We start from the raw sequence: 21,045 nt of genomic DNA, 5'->3' as shown, positions 1-21,045 counted from the left end.
AGGAGGCAAGCTACAGAAACGCTGCAAACGGGGGTTGTTAGATGGTTATTATTGGACGTTGGCCGTGGTGAGACTTCATGGCACACACTTATAATTCTGAGATGGCTTATACGGACACTTTGAGGCGTTTTGTAACTCAGATATTTGACGTTGCTGTTACATTTAGTGTGTAAATGTGAATAAAGTCGTGAATCATTTGATGATACTGCACGATGCTTTTGCTGTTGCCTATCTTAATGCTTTTGCTGTTGCCTATCTTAATGGCTATCGTAATGTTTTCAATAAAACTTCGATCGAAGTCTCATTTAGAAGTGTCTTTTTACCGTATTGCATAATAACCATAAAGTATAAGATTAAGATTAAATTAACAGTAAAATTAAATTTTATCAATAAACCACATCTAATAATCAAACCCTTAGCATCAGGCAATCTTTCTCCTACGTAGGGATATGAATTTTGAAGTTTTGGAACCTCAAACTAAGATATGAATCGATTTATGTAACTTTTTTAATTTTGTTTGATTTCAATTATTTTATGAGCCCAAGCAAAAATTCAGTCGATGTTTAAGAGCTTACTCCAGTTAATATCTCATTGTTGTGTGTTACAAGCGTTTACTTTAGGAATTTGGCTTCTTTCTTCTTGAATTTGTGGTAAGTCAGTACCATGAGTAAAAATCATGTTATTAAAAAATTAATTGGCAATTTTATTTGCACTTAATAAGTTTAACATCGTAAGAAATTTTATTAAAACAATTATTTGCACTAAAGAAGTGCAACATATGAAGCTCATACTGTTATGCATGCAAAATAAGAATATCAATCTTATAAATCGTTTTAGATGAAAATTACAAAGTGAAAGGCCGATGAGAAATTTAGAGAGAGACAAAGAACTTAGATTTGTGACTTGAGGATTAAATAACAAATATAAATCAAACCTCCAATATTCGAAATCGAATCCAACAATATTCAAAACAACAACCTCAAATCTCTGAAATCGTAGAAATTCAAATTCGAAAACGAACTTAATAGTATCAAAAATTAGGGAATGCATGAATCAGAATCTAAATCATATTGATTTGGTTATTCTGCAAGATAAAAAGTTACAACAAGTTCAACAAGAAAGAAGCCAAATTCAACAAGTTAGTACGTAGCATGTGTAAAAATAAAGGTACATATTAATTAGATTTCTGAGAATAGTTTAATTGGTTTAAAGAGATATTGATAGTTTAATTAGTAAATGAGTTTAAGAAGTAAATGGGTTTATAAATAATATGGGTTTAGAGAGTAAGTTGAATGTAGAGAGAAGTCATATGAGTTCAAATAAAATTTTCCAAAAAGAAATCTTCGTAGAATTAAATTTGTTAGAAGGATATAAGAAAATGATGTCAGACCTAACTCGACAATAAATAAATAAAGGTGGATTGTACGTAATCAGCCAAAACTATAATTCATTAATTAAGATCAAGATGCGTTAAAGTAATTTAGTTACTTGACTTGGGTAGACCAACTAGGGAATTTTCTGAACACGGTCTTCTTTAAAACTTCTACCTTTTCGGTCTATCTTCTTAAAAACTATTGATCGACAATAATTCTCATGTGGAGGCTTCGTTTTTCTTTTGAATGCATGAACCTACTTTTAATATTAAAGTTCAAGGTCAATAAATTTCTATGTAATACTGAGATTTGTGACTATATAAACATTTAAATTCCTAAAAGCAGAAGGGGAGATCATATTGAAGAAGTTGAGTTTTTGTTTCCTAGAAATGTCGACATCGTCGGCACTTGAAGCGACGGTATCACCTAAGTTGAAAAGCATTGGTAAGTAGAAGAAAAGTGATATCCGCAGACCACTTTAATCCTCTGCACACCTTGTTTATGGCATTTGCATGAAGTTTTTTTTTTTTTTCATATGAAAAAATTAATTAATGTTCTGATAGTAACTTTGCCCTTCAATTGTAGTTGCGTTGTGGCCAAGTTTCCTCACCAAATCTCTATATATGTCCTACATATGCAGAGAATAATATCATTACTTTGAGTGTGACTTTTATGAAGTTTTCTCGTTTAAACTTTTTCTAAATTATTGAGAATCGTCATAGTTTATGTGCTACATCGAAGAGGTCTTTTCTTTTGTTAAAAGAATATTGGATTTTACAAGTTGTATTTTCATTATATGAAAAAAAGTACAAGACCTAACCAATATATGTATGTCGAAGAGAAGGAACAAGCCCTCTATCCCTCCTTGATTTATGCCTAAAAGCTAACAAACAAAAGTAAACAACTACAAGATACACATCCCTTGAATTAAGGGGATTGACAACAAGAGACATTATTGGTGACAACAATGTACAAGAGGGCAGAAAACAGCCCACTCTACACGGTACATCAACCCATCCCCCTAAAACTAGGTTAACAACTTGTACGCTTCTTCTAACAACTTGTACACTTCTTCTAATTCTCCCCCTCAAGCTAGATCAAATGGGTCAATTGATCCAAGCTTGAACAAAAGGTGTTGAAAAACAATGGACGTCAATCCTTTTGTGAAATTATCTGCTACTTGATCATGACTACGTGTGTAGTGAGTTTCAATCACCTTCGACTGAACTTGATTGTGAAAGTTAACCTCGATGTGTTTAGTCAAGGAATACCGGATTTGATACAATGTGCATCGTAGCCTAGTTATCACAGTGCAGAGACATAGGTTGGTGATGAGAAAACCCTAAGTTCAATAGAAGTTGTTTGAGCCAAATTAGTTCACACGTGGTGGATGCCATAGCATGATATTCCGCCTCAGCACTGGAGCGTGCAACAACACTTTGTTTCTTGCTTTTCCAGGTAACTAGGTTGCCTCCTACAAAGGTATAGAAACCTGTGGTAGACTTGCGATTGAGAGAATTGCTCGCCCAGTCAACATCTGTATAACCTGAAATGCAAGTGTGACCATTGTTATGCATAATAATTCATTTACCAACAGAACCCTTGAGATAATGAAGCAAACGATGAACAAGTTTCAAATGATCCATGGTTGGAGAGTGCACAAACTGGCTAATAAGACTGACAGCATGTGATATATCAGGACAAGTGATAGTCAGATAAATGAGTTTGCCAACCATCCCTTGATATTAACTTAAGTTTGGAATGACATCACCGTGAGTTTGCAGCTTCAAGTTGCTATCCAAGGGAGTGCGAGCAGGCTTGCAATCTGTCATATTTTCTTCTTGGAAAAGATCAATAACATACTTGCGTTGGTTGAGAAAGAAGCCTTTTGTGAAAGTGTGCCATCTCAATTCCCAGAAAATATTTAAGAGTGCCAAGATCTTTGATTGCAAACTTATTGTTAAGATACTGTTTAAAAGCATTGATCTCTAACATATTATCACATGTCACAATTAGGTCGTCAACATAAATTAGCACAATGAGTTTACCCACTAAGCTAGAAAGAACAAATAGATGGGAATCCACAGTGCTTTGATGAAAACCAACTCTTTCTAGAACATGACTTAGCTTGGCATACCATGCACGTGGACTTTGTTTGAGGCCATAAATGGATTTATGAAATTTGCACACCATTTCAGGGTTATTTGATTGAGGATGACTTGAGGGAAGCTTCATGTAAACCTCTTCTTCAAGTTCACCATGCAGAGAAGCATTTTTAACATCCATTTGAAAAAGAGGCCATGCATTGTTGATTACAACAGACAACAAAACCCTAACAGTGTTCATTTTTGCCACGGAAGTGAATGTCTCCTTATAATTGACTTGATAGGTTTGTGTAAATCCTCGAGCAACCAAGCGAGCCTTATGTCTTTCAACCATGCCATCTGAGTGAAACTTGGTTTTGTACACCCATAGTCCATGTGTTATTTTCATGAAGAGTTTGAAGCTCTTCTGCCATGACAGTTCTCCACTCACTATGAAGATTAGCTTTTTAAAAACTTCGTGGTTCACGGGTTTCATTAATAGCACTTAAGAACGCAGCAAAACATGGTGAAACTTTGCTATATAATCAATAACATCAGTCAAAGGATACCTGGTGGTGTATGTCACATAGTCATGTAACTTGGAGGGAAGTTTCCTCTCATGAGCAGGATTGTGACGAAATGGAGAAAAATGGACTGCAAGCAACTGAGTAAGATCATTGTTGGAAGTAGAGACTTCCTCTTCAGGATTAGTCTCTAGGGGAGGAGAGACTTCCTCTTCAGGATGTGTCACGGAGTAGAGGTTGCCAGCATCCAGTTCATGCTCACTAGAACTGCATGTTATATCTTTTTCATTTGGATATGGAGTTGGAAATAAATCCAGTAAATGATCTCCCTGTCTAGAATAATCCAATGGCCGTAAGAAGTAAGGAACATTTCTTCAAATTTAACATCCCTTGAAACAAACATTTTTCTAGTTATTGGATTGTAACACTTGTAACCTTTTTGGGTGGATGAATAACCTAGAAAGACACATTTGGCAGCCCTTGGATCTAGTTTGTCACAGTTTTGTGCTTGAATTTGAACAAAGCATGTACACCCAAAGACTCTCAAATGTGATAAATTGATCTTTCTGTCTTTCAAGACTTCATAAGGTGATTTAAAATTCAACACCTTACTAGGTAATCTATTGATGAGATATGTTGCAGTGAGAACTCCCAAGGACCAAAATTTCTTTGGCACATTCATGTGAGACATAAGAGCTTTAGTCTTCTCAAGCAAATCTCTATTCTTCGTCTCGACTGCCCCATTTTGTTGGGGTGTTCCAACACAACTCGTTTGGTGTAGTATACCATGCATGTTCAGATATTGTGACATGTTATGGGACATATATTCAGTGCCATTATCTGATCGTAAAACATGAATTTTTGAAGCAAATTGTGTGGTCACAAGTCTATGAAAATCTTAAAAAAAATTCATCACTTCATTTTTAAATTTCAAAAGGTACAACCAAGTGATCCTTGTGAAATCATCCACCAAAGTTACAAAGTATTTGTATCCATCAAAAGACTCTATAATTGGTCCCCACACATCGGAATGCACGATTTCAAAAGGATTACTAGCCCTAGACAATAAGGAATTAAATGGTAATCTAGTAAACTTAGAGAAGTGACACACGTCACAAGAACTTGTAATTTTGCACAAGTTAGGGAACAAAGTGGATAGGACTTTTTCAGAAGGATGTGCTAGTTGTTGATGCCAAAGTTGTTGTTCTTGAGATAAGCTTGAAGTGGCTTGAAAAACCTAGGGAACTTGGGTATGCTTGGAAAGATAGTAGAGACCATTTAAGAAAAATCTTTCACCAATCGTCTTCTTGGTGACTAAATCCTAAAAAATCACATTTTTTTGAGGAAAAATGGCAAGACAATTTAATGAGTTTGTGACCAACAGATAAAAGTTGAAAAGGGAATGAGGGAACATAAAGAGCCTCAGACTCAACATCACTTGATATCAAAAGTGTTTTTCCTTTTCCTACAACCATAGCACCCTTGCCATTAGCAACTGACACTTGAGATGGAGATGAAAGTTTTTCAAAGTTATGCAAGTTTGTAGACTTGTTAGTGATATGATTAGTGGCTCCTAAATCTATAATCCAATAATCATGCACAATACCTACTTTGAGTGCAGTTGAGAAAGAATGTAAGATACCTGAGATATCTTGTTGTATCACACCTTCATTCTCAGCTAGAAAGCCAGCAAATTGTCCTAGTAAGGCAGTTTGATTGTTGTCACATTGATTCGTTGGTCCTTCACTGTCTCCATGACCTTGTTTCTTGTGAATGAATGCAGCAAATTCATTGATTGGAGTGATTGGATTAGAGGTGAACTTCAGTGCTCCCACGAAAGAAGTGGTGGCAACATGATTTGCCTTGTAAGAGGAGTTGTTACGCCCTTAAAAGAACCTTCGTTGTTGTCCGTAGGGAACTTTGGCCTTAGCTCTGGATGAAGAATCCATCAATGATCTCTTGAATGGCCACCAGCATCACAATGGCTACATTTCAAACCAGATCTTCAAGGGAGGCATTTAGTTCACATCTGTACTACTTAGTCCTATTAAACTTAGTCAGTGCTCGCAACCAAATACAAACTAATAATTCTAGCTAAACTAGTCTAATCCAGTGAATGTGAGTATTTTTTTAATAATAAAATAAATAAAAAGTTTGGTACACGGCGCCAACGTATCGAACTGTCCCTGTGCTACCCAGACTCCCTGAGTCCTTTTGGTCAATGCATCGGACGGCATCTGAACCCCGTGTAGCCTGAAATCCCAGTAGCTTTATCATCTCTCTCCTTTTCTTTTTTTTTTCTCGGGGTTTTTCTTCTATTCGAAGGGTTTTAGAAATTTGGACACGGGAAAAACCCGAATTTCACCATCAGAGCACAGATCGAAGCTTCGAGATGGACGTCATCAAAACGCAGCAAGTTTCGGCGAGACTGATCGAGAAGGTGATAGTTCACCCGCTCGTTCTCCTCAGCATCGTAGACAACTACAACCGAGTCGCCAAGGACACTCGTAAGCGAGTCGTCGGCGTTCTGCTCGGAAGCACCTACAAAGGCGTCGTCGACGTCTCCAACAGCTACGCAGGTCTGGTTATCTCAATTCCCCTCGATTGATTTCACCGCATTATTTCAATTTTACCCCCCTTTCCCCTAATTTGCTTCGTCGTTAGGTTTAGATCCGGAAATTTGTTGGATTCATTGGGGATTTTAGGGTTTTGTTAAATTGAAATTGGCAGTAATTTCGTGATTGTTATTGGGTATTTTTAGGGGGTATGAGTGATTTAATTGGGGGTTAGGGTTTGCGCAATTGGGGCCAATTTGGATTAGGGTTTGGGTTTGTTTTACCGTAATTGAAGATTGAGCTCGAAATTGTTACTTTGATGTTCAGTGCCTTTCGAAGAAGATGAGAAAGACCCTAGCATTTGGTTTCTTGACCATAACTACCATGAAGCAATGTTCTCCATGTTCAAGAGGATCAATGGTAACTTTTTTTCAGCTTTTGTGTAAATATGGATGCTTGCTCTTTTTTTCCGGTAGTTGTTAGTAATCTGTGTATGTGTCTGTTAAATTGCAGCCAAGGAGCACGTCGTAGGTTGGTATAGCACCGGGCCAAAACTTAAAGAGAATGATCTGGATATTCACAGTTTATTCCACAAGTAAGATCATTTAAATTATTATATGCATGCATTTAGCGCCATTGTGCATTTTCCCCCGTATATGCTTTTATTCCTCTGTAGTTACTACTGTCCTGATTATTCGTTGCATGGCCATCATGGCTTGTCGTATAGTGAATGAATGTTATATGATACATATACTCTTCTCAAGCTTGGAATACATGATTGTCGTGCTTAACTGTTATTAATTTATTTATAAACTTTAGTTCTTTATGGTTTGTAGTTATGTCCCAAATCCAGTCCTGGTCATTATTGATGTTCAGCCTAAGGAGTTGGGAATACCCACCAAAGCCTACTATGATGTCGAAGAAGTTAAAGAGGTAACCATGGCTTTACATCTTATTTGGTTAACATCCCTGATTAGATGTCGAGGAACATAGTTGTTACGACACTTCCATCAAGCGGTTCCACATAGCCTCCAATGCAACTAATGTAAAAGCTTGCTAATGTTTACAGAATGCAACTCAAAAAAGCCAGAAGATTTTTGTTCATGTGCCCTCTGAAATTGCTGCTCATGAGGTTGAAGAAATCGGTATGTCATAGGATTAAGGATACACAAGCTGATTTTTTTCCCTTTAGTGTTAAAATCCTAATCTACTGTTTGTACTGTTCTGTTATTTATCAACAGGAGTGGAACACTTACTAAGAGATGTAAAGGATACAACCATCAGCACACTTGCAAATGAGGTTTTTCAATTTAAATTTTCTTCTTTTGTTTGAGGCATCTTGTTGTCTTCTTTTTGTTAAGAAAAACAAACACGACAAAGCTCAATTTGACATTAAACTACAGATTTTTTTTATTTTTTTTTAGTATTGACTCATAAATGTTTAAATTCATCTACAAAGGATTACACTTACCTATTTTTATTTATAGGTTACTGGAAAACTTACTGCTCTAAAGGGTTTGGATGCACGGTTACGAGAAATACGCAGTTACCTAGATCTTGTCATTGATGAGAAGCTTCCACTTAATCATGAGATACTATACCATTTGCAGGTACACTTTTCAATGATAAGTTACCTCTCTGTCTCATTATTTCTACCTTGTTCTGTTTAAAGTTCTACCTGCATACTCAGTTTATTTACTTTTTATTTCTTTATTTATTATAAGTTAGTCACATTGAGATTTTTTGTTTTGACTTTCAGGACGTGTTCAATCTACTTCCAAATCTCAATGTGGCAGATTTAGTTAAGGGATTTTCAGGTATACAAGCAAAAATATCTAGCATGTGAGTTCAGTAATTTAGATAGCTCTAAATTTAGGACTTCTGATGTATATTTCCCTTTTGTATGCAGTAAAAACAAATGACATGATGTTGGTTATATATCTTTCTTCTCTCATCCGAAGCGTCATCGCCCTCCACAACTTGATCAACAACAAGGTAACCAATGCTCTTCTAACTTCTTCCCATCCAACAGGAAGCATACAGCCACACCACACACATGGTGAATTTTCTTATTGGTTTTAGGACCCCCCTAATACCTCCCTCTTATTTTAGCTATCCCTGAGCTGAACTGAAGAAACACCTTATAGGAGCTCACCACCACTGTTAAGGTTTTTTTTTCCCCTGGAATACAAGTTTCTGTAAATGAACAAGAAAAAGAGTGAATGTTCAGCCCGTTGCAAGGATTTCATTTCATTTGATTTGTTCCAAAAGATATGAATCTATTCTTCTCAAAAAACGAAAATAGTAAACAGCAAATCGATTAGTCTTGTTCACGTCCCTACCTCTCCCAGTTGGTAAGACATTTTGAGTTGGGGATGAACGTGTTCTCTCCTTTTGTGCCTCTTAACAGATGAAAATGTGATCATGTGAATATGCTACTTTAGATTGGAAATTGAAAAGGATATGCTATTAAATATGTCTACTTTAATGATGCTGTGCTCAACATTACATCTCTTTATTCATAAGAATTTAGAGTATGGTACTTTAGAACGGATTCAGTTGAATTTAAATTGTGGCATAGATTTTTATGATTTTTCCAAATCTGTTTTCCAGATGCTGAACAAAGAACATGAGAAAGCTGAGGATGCAAAGCCGGCAACTGTCCCGTCCGTCGCTGGAAGCTGAAAACCATGATTTGCTGGTGATTGGGGTTTCAACCGTTGTGACAGTGCCCTAACTTTGGTTGTGGATCCATTTCGATCTGCTATTTTTGAGGTTCTTTATTGAAAATTTTGTATTCTCAGATTGACAGGATTTGCAGGTTGAGATATCTCTGTCATTGATTTGTTATACGACGTCGGTAACAGTTTAATCATCTAGTAGCATATGCTTAATTACACTGTACGAGTGGACTCTCGATGCAATTCTCCGATGGACAACCATACCCTTCCCAAATAAGTGTGCCATTTCATGATTGAAGATCAAACTGTGTGAGTGCCATGCATGCTTTTCAAGAAACTGCATGTATGGTTGTACACCTTAATGGAAATAATCGGATTGTAGAAAACGTTGCTTCCTTTGAAACCTATGTTAGGAATAACTCCTTTGGGTAGAACGATTAGAACTAATGATCGACGGTGACATTCCACCATGGTGTTTTTAATCCACGTGTTGTAACATAAGTGGATAATCATATTATCGCATGGTGATATTTGATTCATGCGTTATGACACAAATTGACAACAGAATTAATACTAATGCAACAATCATACCGAATACTAAATTTTCGAGTTAACATTTGCCCTAGACTAAAGTTAACCCTAGTGCCTCCTAATTCAATTTTCTTTCTATTTGGCGAGGGGAAGCTCTTGTAAAAGTTTGTGGCAAATTTTTCAAAGAATTGATTCAAATGATCTTTTCAAATTCCAGTTGTTAAAATGATCAGTTTTTTAGTACGTAGTCAATTTCCGAATACTATGTGCTCAATTCTAATTGCTTGTGTCGTGAGAGTTGATTTCTGATCATTTTCGTCAATTTACAAAATGAAATGTCTGCAACAAAGAAACTACACGTCGTTCAGTTGATAATCCTCGAAACGAAAAGGCAGCGTTATTTGTCCACATCATCATTTACCAAAAACCACGGTGGCGGCATAGCCACTTAGCCCTGCCGCCGCTAGTAAAACAAAAAAAGTTGAAAACGAGCAGAGGAGGGTTTAGGGTTTTCCGGCACCGCGGTCCGCTGGAGCACAACCCATCTCTGAACTTTCCCGCTCCACCGGTTCTGTGAAAGCAGAGAAAGATGGGTAAAGCTTCAAGGGATAAGAGGGATATTTACTACCGGAAAGCAAAGGAAGAAGGATGGCGTGCACGCAGCGCCTTCAAGCTCCTCCAGATCGACGAGGAGTTCAATATTTTCGACGGCGTCAAGCGCGTCGTCGATCTCTGTGCCGCCCCTGGTAGCTGGAGTCAGGTAACAAACGATTCATAAATCGATGTTGATAGTGTCCTTACTGTGATTTCGCTGAAAACCCAATTCAAAGTTCCTAATTTTGATACGTAACTTGGTGTAGGTTTTGAGTAGGAAATTGTATCTCCCAGCAAAGAGTTCATCTGATTCGAAGTAAGTTTTCATATAATTTTCAGCTGCTAGTAGTATTACTGTTGTTCTAACAAACAAAGATCCTAACTTGATCCTTCCGGTTTTTTGAGGGATGGCGATGTGCCTCTTATCGTAGCTATTGATTTGCAGCCCATGGCTCCAATTGAAGGTGTGATTCAAGTGGAGGGTGATATAACTAATGCCCGAACTGCCGAAGTGGTAACAATCAGCTACATTTCTACTTTCCCTTATCTGCATATTGTTTGTCATCATGATATGGTGATGTGTGTTGTAATCCGGTTTTTCTTTATCGGAATTTTTGCAACCATTTTAGGTCATCAGACATTTCGACGGCTGCAAAGCTGACCTGGTTGTGTGTGATGGTGCTCCAGACGGTACGCAGCATTTTTGGTTTCATCGTCCTCCGCGTTGTTACTGCTCTTGTTTATAGTTACTATTTGCTTAAGCTGTACTTTATCCAATTTGCAGTTACTGGCCTTCATGACATGGATGAATTTGTTCAGTCCCAGTTGATACTAGCAGTAAGTGCCCTCGAAGATTTTCCAAGGCAATTTTCCATCTTAAGTTTGCATGATAATTACTTGTTGTAGAAGGCTGTGGATCATCGTTTGTTGTCCATGCTAGTTAGTCTACATTGCATTCAATCTTCCTAACCCATGCATAGACTGTTGAGCTTTGCATTGTATTGATATCGCCGGGTGGATCTTCCTTGCAGGGTTTAACCATTGTGACTCATGTACTGAAAGAAGGTGGTAAGTTTATAGCAAAGATATTCCGTGGGAAAGATACAAGTCTTCTGTACTGTCAGGTATTTTAAAGCTCTGAAATTTGGGGTCCTAAAAACTTGTTACAATTATATATTTCTGCTGTTTTTTCTTCTGTTTGGCATCAAGAACCATGATTTCATTAAATGAATGTCCTTGTTGTTTTGCTCATTTTGTTGCAGCTGAAATTATTTTTCCCTGTTGTGACTTTTGCAAAGCCGAAAAGCAGCCGCAACTCCAGCATAGGTAACAAATTGGACTGCTTATTCTCTTCAAGTATTTATATATTTTCGGCTTGTAAAATATTGAATGTATGTGATTCTAAGTAGCATGTTGGATCATAGGTCTTATGTTATGGTTTATCATGTAACCATTTGAGTACCAAAATTCAGGAGCAGTGGATTGTGGATTGTGTGAAAAAAATTGGGTTCTTTCTGGTTACGTATATAAGTTGGAATTCAGATATAATTCTGGTCTAGATCTAAGTTTCACATGAAATGGAGCAGAATGATCTTCGTCTTGTGATATTATATCTGAATTAGCGTCCCTTCTAGCCTTCTGAACATATTAACAATATGACATGGAGGTATGCCTCTGTTGTGTAAAACTAATACTGGAATTATCCTATTATGTTATACAGAGGCATTTGCAGTTTGTGAGAATTACTCCCCTCCTGATGGGTTCAACCCTAAGGATCTGCATCGCCTGCTAGAAAAAGTGGGAAGCCCCTCCGGAGCAGATGATCTAGGTATATATACATGGAGACTCTTTTGTTCACAAAAATGACATTATTCATAGCCATTCTTGCAATTCTTCAGTTATGGGTAATGGATTTGTACAGTCACAGTTCAAAATCAAATGAAGAGCACAGCTTCGCTGTGTCTTTTGGGACATTGATACGGCAGTAATTAATGTCATCGTGTCTTTTGGCAGATTGCAGTAGCGGGTGGTTGGAAGGGCCAAATAAGGTGTACATTCCATTTTTAGCATGCGGTGACCTCGGTGGGTATGACTCTGACCGCTCCTATCCGCTGCCGAAAGACGCCCAGGGAACTTACCAGAGTTTGGATCCCGTACAGCCCCCAATCGCCCCTCCCTATAAGAGAGCTCTGGAAATGAAGAAAGCTTCTTGCCAGGGCATTACAGAGCTTGAGAAGCTTTCGTTGGAATCTTGAACGCGTTTTGTTATTGTTTATCATTTATACACAGGATCAAGCAACATTAGCAATCCTAATATCTATCATATAATTTAACTGATAGATGGGTTTATGCCCCGATTTTTGGAGAATTATCGATCCTTATTTGTTGTAAAAGCGCGTAATGTCTCAAGATATTTGATTAATCTTGAATTAACCATTGATCTTCCTGAGTAAATGAGCAGCTTTGTTGGGTCAAAAAGATTGAGATAAAGTTGATGTGAATAAGTGGGATATTCGTTGAGTTGGAAACATTGTGGTCCAATCCTGATAGCAACTTCTGAATTCTGATGGGGTAAAAAGAGGCACGGGACTCTAAAGTCTAGACCCACAGCCCATGCTGATTCTTCAAAATTTATCAGTATCCACGAGTTGGTAGCTTTGCATCATGTTTGGTACTTGTAAAATATTCGATAGGTACTTCTTTGAACTTGAAGAACAAGCACAATAATTACTAATTCGAACACAGAACTTCGGGTGTAGACTAAAAAGCTTTCGCCGGCTGGAGTTGCAAGTTTTTAACTTCTTGAGTTACACACTTGCTAATTACTGATTCGAACACAATACTTTGGATGTAGATTAAGTGCTCTTACCCACTTTCAAGTTTCAACTTGAAGAACAAGCATAGTAAATACTGTAGTGAACACAAGACTTCGGATACAGGAGTAAAACGCTCATAACTAGTTGACTTACGAGCTCTTGCATACAAAGGAATTAGAAAGTATCAGTGATTGCTCAAAATTAAAACAACTTGGTAAAAAAGTAAAAATCCACACAAGATGATGTGATTCGCACTCATTATGTATCTTTCTACATGTTACAGATAAATTTGGCATGCAACAACCAAAACCTTTTTATTTCTTCCCTTTTTATGAACACTAATAATTCCACAAATCTCTAATTAACAATAATTTCAAGCAACTGAGTTTGTCCTTTGCAAAGAAGCAGCAGAATTCAAGAACTCGATGCAATCCTCCAAAGCTTCAACTCGATGAGATTCGATAGGGTCGGATACAGACCTTGACCTTGTCAGGTGGTTGGACGATGACAACTTCCGAGACGTCCGCTTGCTTGCTGACAGAATACACACTGCTCTAGCCACCTTCGCTCTGAGGGTTCGTAGCAGTTTGATGGGCGTGGAAAGAACTTGTGTACTTTTGTGCAACCTTGAAGTCCAAATTCCGGTCACCCTGCTCCCACTTCCACCTACTCTGGTGCCGCCGCCGCCGCCGCCAGCCTGTTTCAGGTACAGAATTGGCGTTTCATTCACATCAGGACTGAAACTCACCCTCGTACTAGCTCTCCTTGACATTTTAGAGAGAGAGAGAGAGAGAGAGAGAGAGAGAGAGAGAGAGAGAGAGAGAGGGTTATGATATGAACAAAAAATAGCACCAGATTGTGGAGCAGAGGAGGGTAGTTGGGTTTGTTTTGAGGTATTTATGGTGGGATTGGATTCGATTTGGGAAAAGAGAGAAAAGGAAACGGGAGGATTGGATTGGATACAAAATGGAAAAGAAAAAGAGAGGATTGGATTGGACTAAAAATTGAGAAATGGTTTGTGTTTGCGTTAAAAGCAAAATGCTGGTTTGACTACGAAGACCCAGCAATTACAAGCGTTTGGTTCACGCACTCACTCACTCACTCCACTGGGTTCGTATTTATATACTTGCATGAACCATGCACACGGTGTGAGTGATGTAATAAGATGGTAAATTAATAGATCATTATTAAATCCACATTCTATGGAGGCCGGCCATGAACTGGATCAAATGGTAACTATATTTTACATAAGGTTTTTAAATCGTATCGATTTATGCTTTTAGATTGTTTGCCGTCTGATCTTTTTAAATTGCTACTACAAGTGTAGGACATGTTTATAGGCTAACATGAACAAAAATTACTCATCACTGAGCTTCAGCTTCTCGTAAATCAATATTTTGTATCCCCGTCCAGACATTGCAACTATGACATATACATCAGTCAATAAATAGGTCTCACGTATCGCAAATCATCCTTTCAACAAAGGATTAAACATTCAATTCAAACAAACATAATGTAAAAATTGGTACAACTTTCAAAGCCTTAGGATGCAAAGTGAAAAATTAAAATTTCATTGCTCATTTTGAATACCACCTCAAACTTAGAGGGTGTATTTACAATATAGTTAGCTTTTGTTTAGAATTCGATTAATCATAAGAACATTGTTTGACTCTTTATGTGATATCGTCTTTTGTCTTCGCTTACAAATCATTGTCTAACATGAACATGCAAAAGTAACTCATCAAAATGACAAAACAAAAAGTTAATGCACACATCAAACTGTAATTTGTATGTAAAGAAAGAATGACTCTTTTATTCATGAGAAGTTTGGTATTTATCTTGATTATGGTTAGAGCTAAAGGTGGTTATTATTACCAATCAGATGACCCTAGTAGTAGGTATGAACAGCTGGAAAATTTTGAATCTCTAGTAGTTACCATGGAAGATTGTGATGGGATCTCGAAGAAATAGGTTTTGGTCAAAAGAAAAGATTGAGATGGTGGTGGTGGTGGAGCCGTGAGAGGAAGGCAAAAGGAGGAGGGATCAAGAGAGACAAGCACTTGGTATTCTTTTCTCAACAGCAGTATATTTCTTGCTTTTTAGGTGCTCCCTGCACTGCACTGCACTGCAGGCCCTACTTTTTCCCGCGGTTGTTCATCAGAATTGTGGAGAGAGAGAGAAGAATCTGTTTCGTATATATGGGAGGACGATAGATGTGGGTTTGGCGTGAATATTAGGGCACACTTTATTTTCTTCTCTCTTGTTTTTGGCAGATGAAAATAAATAGTAGAAAATTCTCGGGTCGAAGAATCTGTTTGCTGGGACTGGTTCTTTTTGACTGACTGGTACAATAGGCTCATCCCAGTCCCCAATAAATATGGAATTTGCATATTCAGTCCAGAACTTATTCTCATTGTTTATGACACAAGTAAACATAGTGTTTCTCTTTTTAACGTAATTAAGTTTACTAACGCAGCGTGTTTTTTCTTGATAATTACATTTGAATTTCTATCACTGTAATTTAGATTAAATTAATTAAAACGTAGTTCGAATAAAAAAATTAAGATGAAACATGAAACACTGCATTGGTTTCATTGATCATGATGATGCCTTTTCCTGCTAAATTCTAATTATTTTGTGGCTATTTTTCAGCTCCAATTTGTATTGGATTCTGAGTCTTCCACTACGTTTCGTCGGTAAAGTCTTGTATGAAATCAACATTTCAAGTTTGGGTTCAAAGGTGTCTGCTTTGAATCATGACTTGTTGGAATCAATGTATGCCACTTTTTTATATCTAACCTCGACAGTCGTTGCAGTATGGAAGGAGATTGGTCCGAGGATCCTCGATTCAAAATATAGATTATTAGATGCTGCTGATGCCATAGATTCCCAGGTGGACCACAACTCTAGGTAGGGCTGGAAAAAAACCTCAAAAATCCCAAACCAAAATTCCCGAAATTTTCGGTATGTAATCCCAAACCAAACCGATATTTTCGGTATGGGATTCGGTTTTGCATCTCAATTTTTTCGGTATTCCCATACCAAACCGAAAATAAATATTATATATATATATATATATATATATATTTTTTTTTAAATTATAAGAGAATTATTTTAACCGTTCATTGTTTTTTATTTAATCTATGTCGTTCATATGTTTTTAGGTTAGAATCCCATTTCACAGTGCACTTTCATTCCATTGTTTCTACTTTCTATCGAACAGCCGAGCCCTAATCTCGTCTCTGATCTCTCCCTCACTGAGCCGGCGAGCCCTCATCTCATCTCTCTCTGTGACGAATTCCAGCCAGCCACCAGCCCACCACCACACCTGACTCTCTAGCCTTCCTACGCCACACAGCCACCTCTACGCCACCACTCTCTCTCACTTCTTCCTCGGCCTTTCCTTCCACAACCCACGGTCCACCTCCAGCATCCTCTTCCTTCTTTTCTTTCTTCTCCTTCTTCTTCTTCCTCCACCTCAGGTAAAAAAAGTTCGTAACTTTCATGTTTCTTACTCGTAAATTTAAGACTGTTTGGATGTATATGTCATTCTGTTTGATTAATGTTTGGGATTTAAGACAGTTTGGTTGAACTTTGAACTCGTGGGTAATCAGGATTTTGGCTAGATAAAGATCAATGATATTGTAGCGTTTGGAAATTAATGTTGTTGTGTGTGGATGCTAATGTTGTTGTAGTGGTATTGAGTAAAGTTTCGAATGTCTATTATGTTTCTGATGGACATCAACTTGCAATGCAGCACTTTTACAACCAATTTTTGTTTCTGTGATATAGGCAGATGTTATTGTGCACAGATTTGTTGCATGCATATGTAGTAGAAATTGAATAGGCAGATGCTATTGTGCACAGATGGGCACTGGGCAGATTGGTTATATACTGTGAAACCATGTCAAATGTTTGCACAGATTAGTAAAAACAAGCCTTGCCTTTTGATTAGCAAATTAGTAGAAACAAATTGGCAGATTGGGCCCAAAAGCATAATATGTCAAATTTTAGCCCAAAACCATTTCGGGATTCCCAATTGTCCCGAAATCCCGAAACTATTTTGGGATTCCCGAAAATTGGGTTTGGGATTGGTATTGAAATTGGGATTCCCGAAAATTTCGATTTAGGAATCGGGACAAAGGTTTCGGTATGAGATTCCATACCAAACCACCCCTAACTCTAGGTAGACATCATATTTGTCCCGTCTCTAAGTTTAGCGGGGAGTTGCTTTAATGGTCATGCAGTGTTACTAATTATTTTTACGTAGATATAATAATATATTTAATCTATTTGATATCGATGATACGAATAAAGAATCGTGGGATAGAGTTTATTATGTTGAATTTTTCATGATTACTAAGGATGTTTGCTTAATTAGGGAGTTTCCCCAAATCACTTTGAGCAAGGAAAGAGTAGTTACCTTGATAGCTAGATGATTGAACCTTTTATGAATATATTTGCACGCGAAGTACACTCTATTGCTTTTGCTTTGTCGTTAAACAAAGAAAAAAAGAATGATACTGTACTTGTTGTAGGCCTATTTGATTGAACGATCTAGGGTTTAAAGAGAGAGAAGGGAGCCGGCCACAATAAGAGAGAAGAGAGATTGATTTAATTGTGAGGTGTATTTGATTCACCTCATTGTGCCTTTATTTATAGTAGTAGGATAGGTAAAAACCTTTCCTTTTAGGATTACAACATTTAATAGATAATCTAGTCCTAATAGGAATATAAGATACTTTCTCATATCTCCTAGAATTTACACAATCACATTCCTATTCTAAATATGACTGCAACACTCCCCCTTGAGTGTGTAAATATTCAACAAATCATCGCATCAGATATTCAGCAGATAAGGTAGAATAGTTGATAAAGTCATCAACATAACGGTTGATCACGAGTCTCAAATTTAATTGAAGTATGCATTTGTAGTAAAACTCACAAAATCTCGCTATGGTAAAACCCAAGGCATGGGGAAAACCCCATAGACTAAGGAGAAAAGTGAGAAGTATGCATAATGTCTTTAAACAAGCATCAAACTGGACGAAGGTAGAGAACTCAATGGAGTATAATTATCCCAGGATGGGTGCCTCATTAAAACCTCATTAGGTAGCAAAAAATCAGTGGGAAAAAGGCTCCTAATTGTAGGAAAAAGAGTACATTAAGATCATGTGAGTATACTTCTAGATACTCCCCTGAGTTAGACATAACTTCTAAATAAGAGAACTACAAGCGATTCAACTCAGATAATTTACACATGCCGATTCCTTGGACAAGCTTCTGAAAAGTAGATTTGGGCAACGACTTGGTGAAGAGATCGGTCAGGTTGTCCAGGAAACGGATTTGGTTAACTTCAATGTTCTAATGCTGCTGCTGCTGGTGTGAGTAAAAGAACTTTGGCGCTATGTGCTTGGTGTTGTCTCCCTTGATGCATCCCTTCTTCAACTGCTCGATAGATGCTGTATTGTCTTCAAAGATTGTTGTAGGAAAGTCAACAACTGATGTAAGACCACTAGTGCTTCAAATGTGTCCCATAACTTCTCTTAGCCAAAAACACTCACGCGATGCTTCATGTAGGGCGAAAATATCAGCATGGTTAGACAAAGTTGCAACTAGCATTTGCTTGGTAGACCTCCAAGATATAGCAGTGTCTCTAACGGTAAGGACATAACCCATTTGAGAATGTGCTCTATGTGGGTCAGATAGATATCCAGCATTTGTGTAACCAACAAGGCGAGAATCAATCCGAGTGCCATAGGGGGCGACAACATTTGGAGATTCGCGAGTATAGAACAAACCCAAATCCGTTGTACCTTTGAGGTAGTAAAAAAGGTCTTTAACACCATTCTAGTGGTTGCGTGTGGGCGCATTGTTGTATCTTGCTAATAGATTCACAACGAAGGAGATGTCAGGTCAATTGCACTAAGCCAAGTACAATAAAGCCCCAGTTGCACTTAGGTAAGGAACTTCGGGTTCCAAAATCTCCTCCTCATCCTCCTTTGGACGGAAGGGATCTCATTAAGAATCTAGAGTCCAAACGATCATGGGTTTACTCAAAGGCTTTGTTTTATCCTCATTAAAACGACGCAACACCTTTTAGGTGTAGTTCGATTCATGTACTAGGATTCCATCCAAACAATGCTCAATCTCCAAGCCGAGGCAAAATAGAGTTTTCCCAAGATCCTTCATCTCAAATTCCGATTTCAAGTGTGCAGCAATTTCCTCAAGCTCTGCGGGAGTCCAATGAGATTCATGTCATCGACATAAACTGCAACGATTGCAAATCTGGAATGTGACTTCTTTATGAACACGCATGGGCATAGTTCGTTGTTCACATAACCCTGACTTGTCAAATATTCACTAAGACGGTTATACCACATCTGCCCGGATTATTTCAATCCGTAGAGTGACCTCCTTAACCTAATTGGAAGAGTGTTCCGTGGTTTAGAACTATTTGAGCCAGTCAATGGAAGTCCTTTTGGAACTTTCATGTATATTTTTGTATCTAGATCCCCATATAGATACGCGGCTACCACGTCCATAAGTTGCATATTCAATTTTTCAAAAACTACCAAACTAATTAGGTAGCGGAACGTTATAACGTCCATTACGAGCGCTAAGAGAAGCCTTGCGCTATGAGGTGTGCTTTATATCACACTATTTCATTATTCTCATTACGCTTCCTCATGAAAACCCACTTGTAGCCAACAGGCTTCACGCGTGGTGGTGTAGGAACGATAGGTCCAAATACCTTACGTTTCACGAGCGAATTGAGTTCGACCTAGATTGCTTGTTTCCAATTTGACCAATTGGTTCTACGTCGGCATTCATCGACGGAATGTGGTTCAATGTCATCAATAAGCATGATGTCAGTAGCTACTGAGGACGAGAATGCATCATCGACGATCATCTCATTCATATTCCAAACCTCATCCAATACTGTGTAATGGACCGAAATCTTACGATTCTCGGGAGGCCGGCATGTTTCATCTGAAGTATCACCGTAATTTAGAATAACCTCATGCATTGGAACGGATGAGAAAGCGATGGTCGGATTCAAACTAGGGTTACTAGTTGGTGCCATTTTCCTCTTCCAGGGTTGTGAATCCTTTAAACCAAGGGGTCTGCCACGTTTCAAGGTTAGAGCAGGTGATTAACTAGCCGCCAATGTACCTTGCCGCGTGGAAGGTGCGGCCTCCCCACCTTCAGGGAAGGTCCAGCCTTCCCAAGCGAGTTGTTGACGTACGCGGGGTACATCTATCCTTGCAGGTGTGTTTGTAGCGGGTATATGAAAGCTTCTAATATTGCATAGCCCTAGGCAGATACCGGCAATTTGGTTCTCATAACCAAAGTCCAAGCTATTAATTGAAGGCACTTTATGAAAGCTTCTGCCAGGCCGTTTTGGGTGTGAACATGGGGCACATAATGTTTCACATTAATCCCTATTGACATGCAATCATCGTCAAAAGTTTGTGACGTAAACTCTCTAGTATTAGCCAGTCGAATCGACTTAATCAGATAATCAGGGTGGTGAGCCCTTAGCTTAATGATTTGAGCTAGAAGTTTAGCGAACGCAGCGTTGCGTGTGGACAACAAGCAAGCATATAACCATTGTGTCGATGCATCAACCAACACCATAAAGTATCTAAATGGTCCGCAGGTTGGTTGGATAGGTCCACAAATGTCCCCTTGAATACTTTGAAGAAATTTTGGGGGGTCGTGAATAATCTTTGTATATGAGGGTTGAGTATTCAACTTCCATAAAAAACATGTTTTACATGGCGGGAGTCCAACATAAGGATGTAACTTATGCCCGTGTGAAGATTTGAGGATAGGCGTATCATGTCACGTCCAGGATGTCCCAAACGGTCATGCCAAAGCAAC

At 38.1% G+C, this 21,045-nt stretch overlaps 3 protein-coding genes across 4 annotated transcripts; 2 read left to right on the top strand and 1 right to left on the bottom strand.

The window, feature by feature from the left end:
• Window positions 1-5,970: 5,970 nt before the first annotated feature.
• On the top strand, window positions 5,971-9,411 carry LOC137722806 (26S proteasome non-ATPase regulatory subunit 7 homolog A). 2 transcript variants are annotated; one of them, XM_088692718.1, is made up of 11 exons: window positions 6,050-6,560; window positions 6,864-6,956; window positions 7,050-7,131; window positions 7,373-7,469; window positions 7,606-7,681; window positions 7,778-7,836; window positions 8,024-8,146; window positions 8,296-8,353; window positions 8,446-8,531; window positions 8,649-8,704; window positions 9,150-9,411. In XM_088692718.1, exons 1-10 carry the CDS (start codon window positions 6,374-6,376, stop codon window positions 8,661-8,663), a joined length of 876 nt encoding a protein of 291 aa, XP_088548844.1. In that variant the 5' UTR covers window positions 6,050-6,373; the 3' UTR covers window positions 8,664-8,704; window positions 9,150-9,411. The 2 variants fall into 2 exon arrangements, with proteins under 2 accessions (XP_068318003.1, XP_088548844.1); XM_068461902.2 differs by lacking the exon at window positions 8,649-8,704 and having other exon boundaries at window positions 5,971-6,560.
• A 363-nt stretch (window positions 9,412-9,774) lies between these two features.
• Window positions 9,775-12,796, top strand: LOC137723217 (tRNA (cytidine(32)/guanosine(34)-2'-O)-methyltransferase-like). Its single transcript, XM_068462382.2, has 9 exons — window positions 9,775-10,508; window positions 10,609-10,658; window positions 10,748-10,856; window positions 10,972-11,032; window positions 11,127-11,179; window positions 11,374-11,466; window positions 11,605-11,668; window positions 12,063-12,170; window positions 12,356-12,796. The coding sequence occupies exons 1-9, from the start codon at window positions 10,338-10,340 to the stop codon at window positions 12,595-12,597; spliced, it is 951 nt and encodes a 316-aa protein (XP_068318483.2). The 5' UTR covers window positions 9,775-10,337; the 3' UTR covers window positions 12,598-12,796.
• Window positions 12,797-13,373: 577 nt separating this feature from the next.
• LOC137722074 (uncharacterized) lies at window positions 13,374-14,231 on the bottom strand. Its single transcript, XM_068461060.2, has one exon. The coding sequence runs from the start codon at window positions 13,928-13,930 to the stop codon at window positions 13,532-13,534; it is 399 nt and encodes a 132-aa protein (XP_068317161.1). The 5' UTR covers window positions 13,931-14,231; the 3' UTR covers window positions 13,374-13,531.
• Window positions 14,232-21,045: the final 6,814 nt, after the last annotated feature.

The sequence above is a fragment of the Pyrus communis genome, chromosome 4, assembly GCF_041283825.1.
Source record: "Pyrus communis isolate YQ-2024b chromosome 4, ASM4128382v1, whole genome shotgun sequence".
NCBI classification, from domain to species: Eukaryota; Viridiplantae; Streptophyta; class Magnoliopsida; order Rosales; family Rosaceae; genus Pyrus; species Pyrus communis.
The sequence above is the reverse complement of the archived record's forward strand: the minus strand, read 5'-3'. Positions and strand labels throughout refer to the sequence as shown.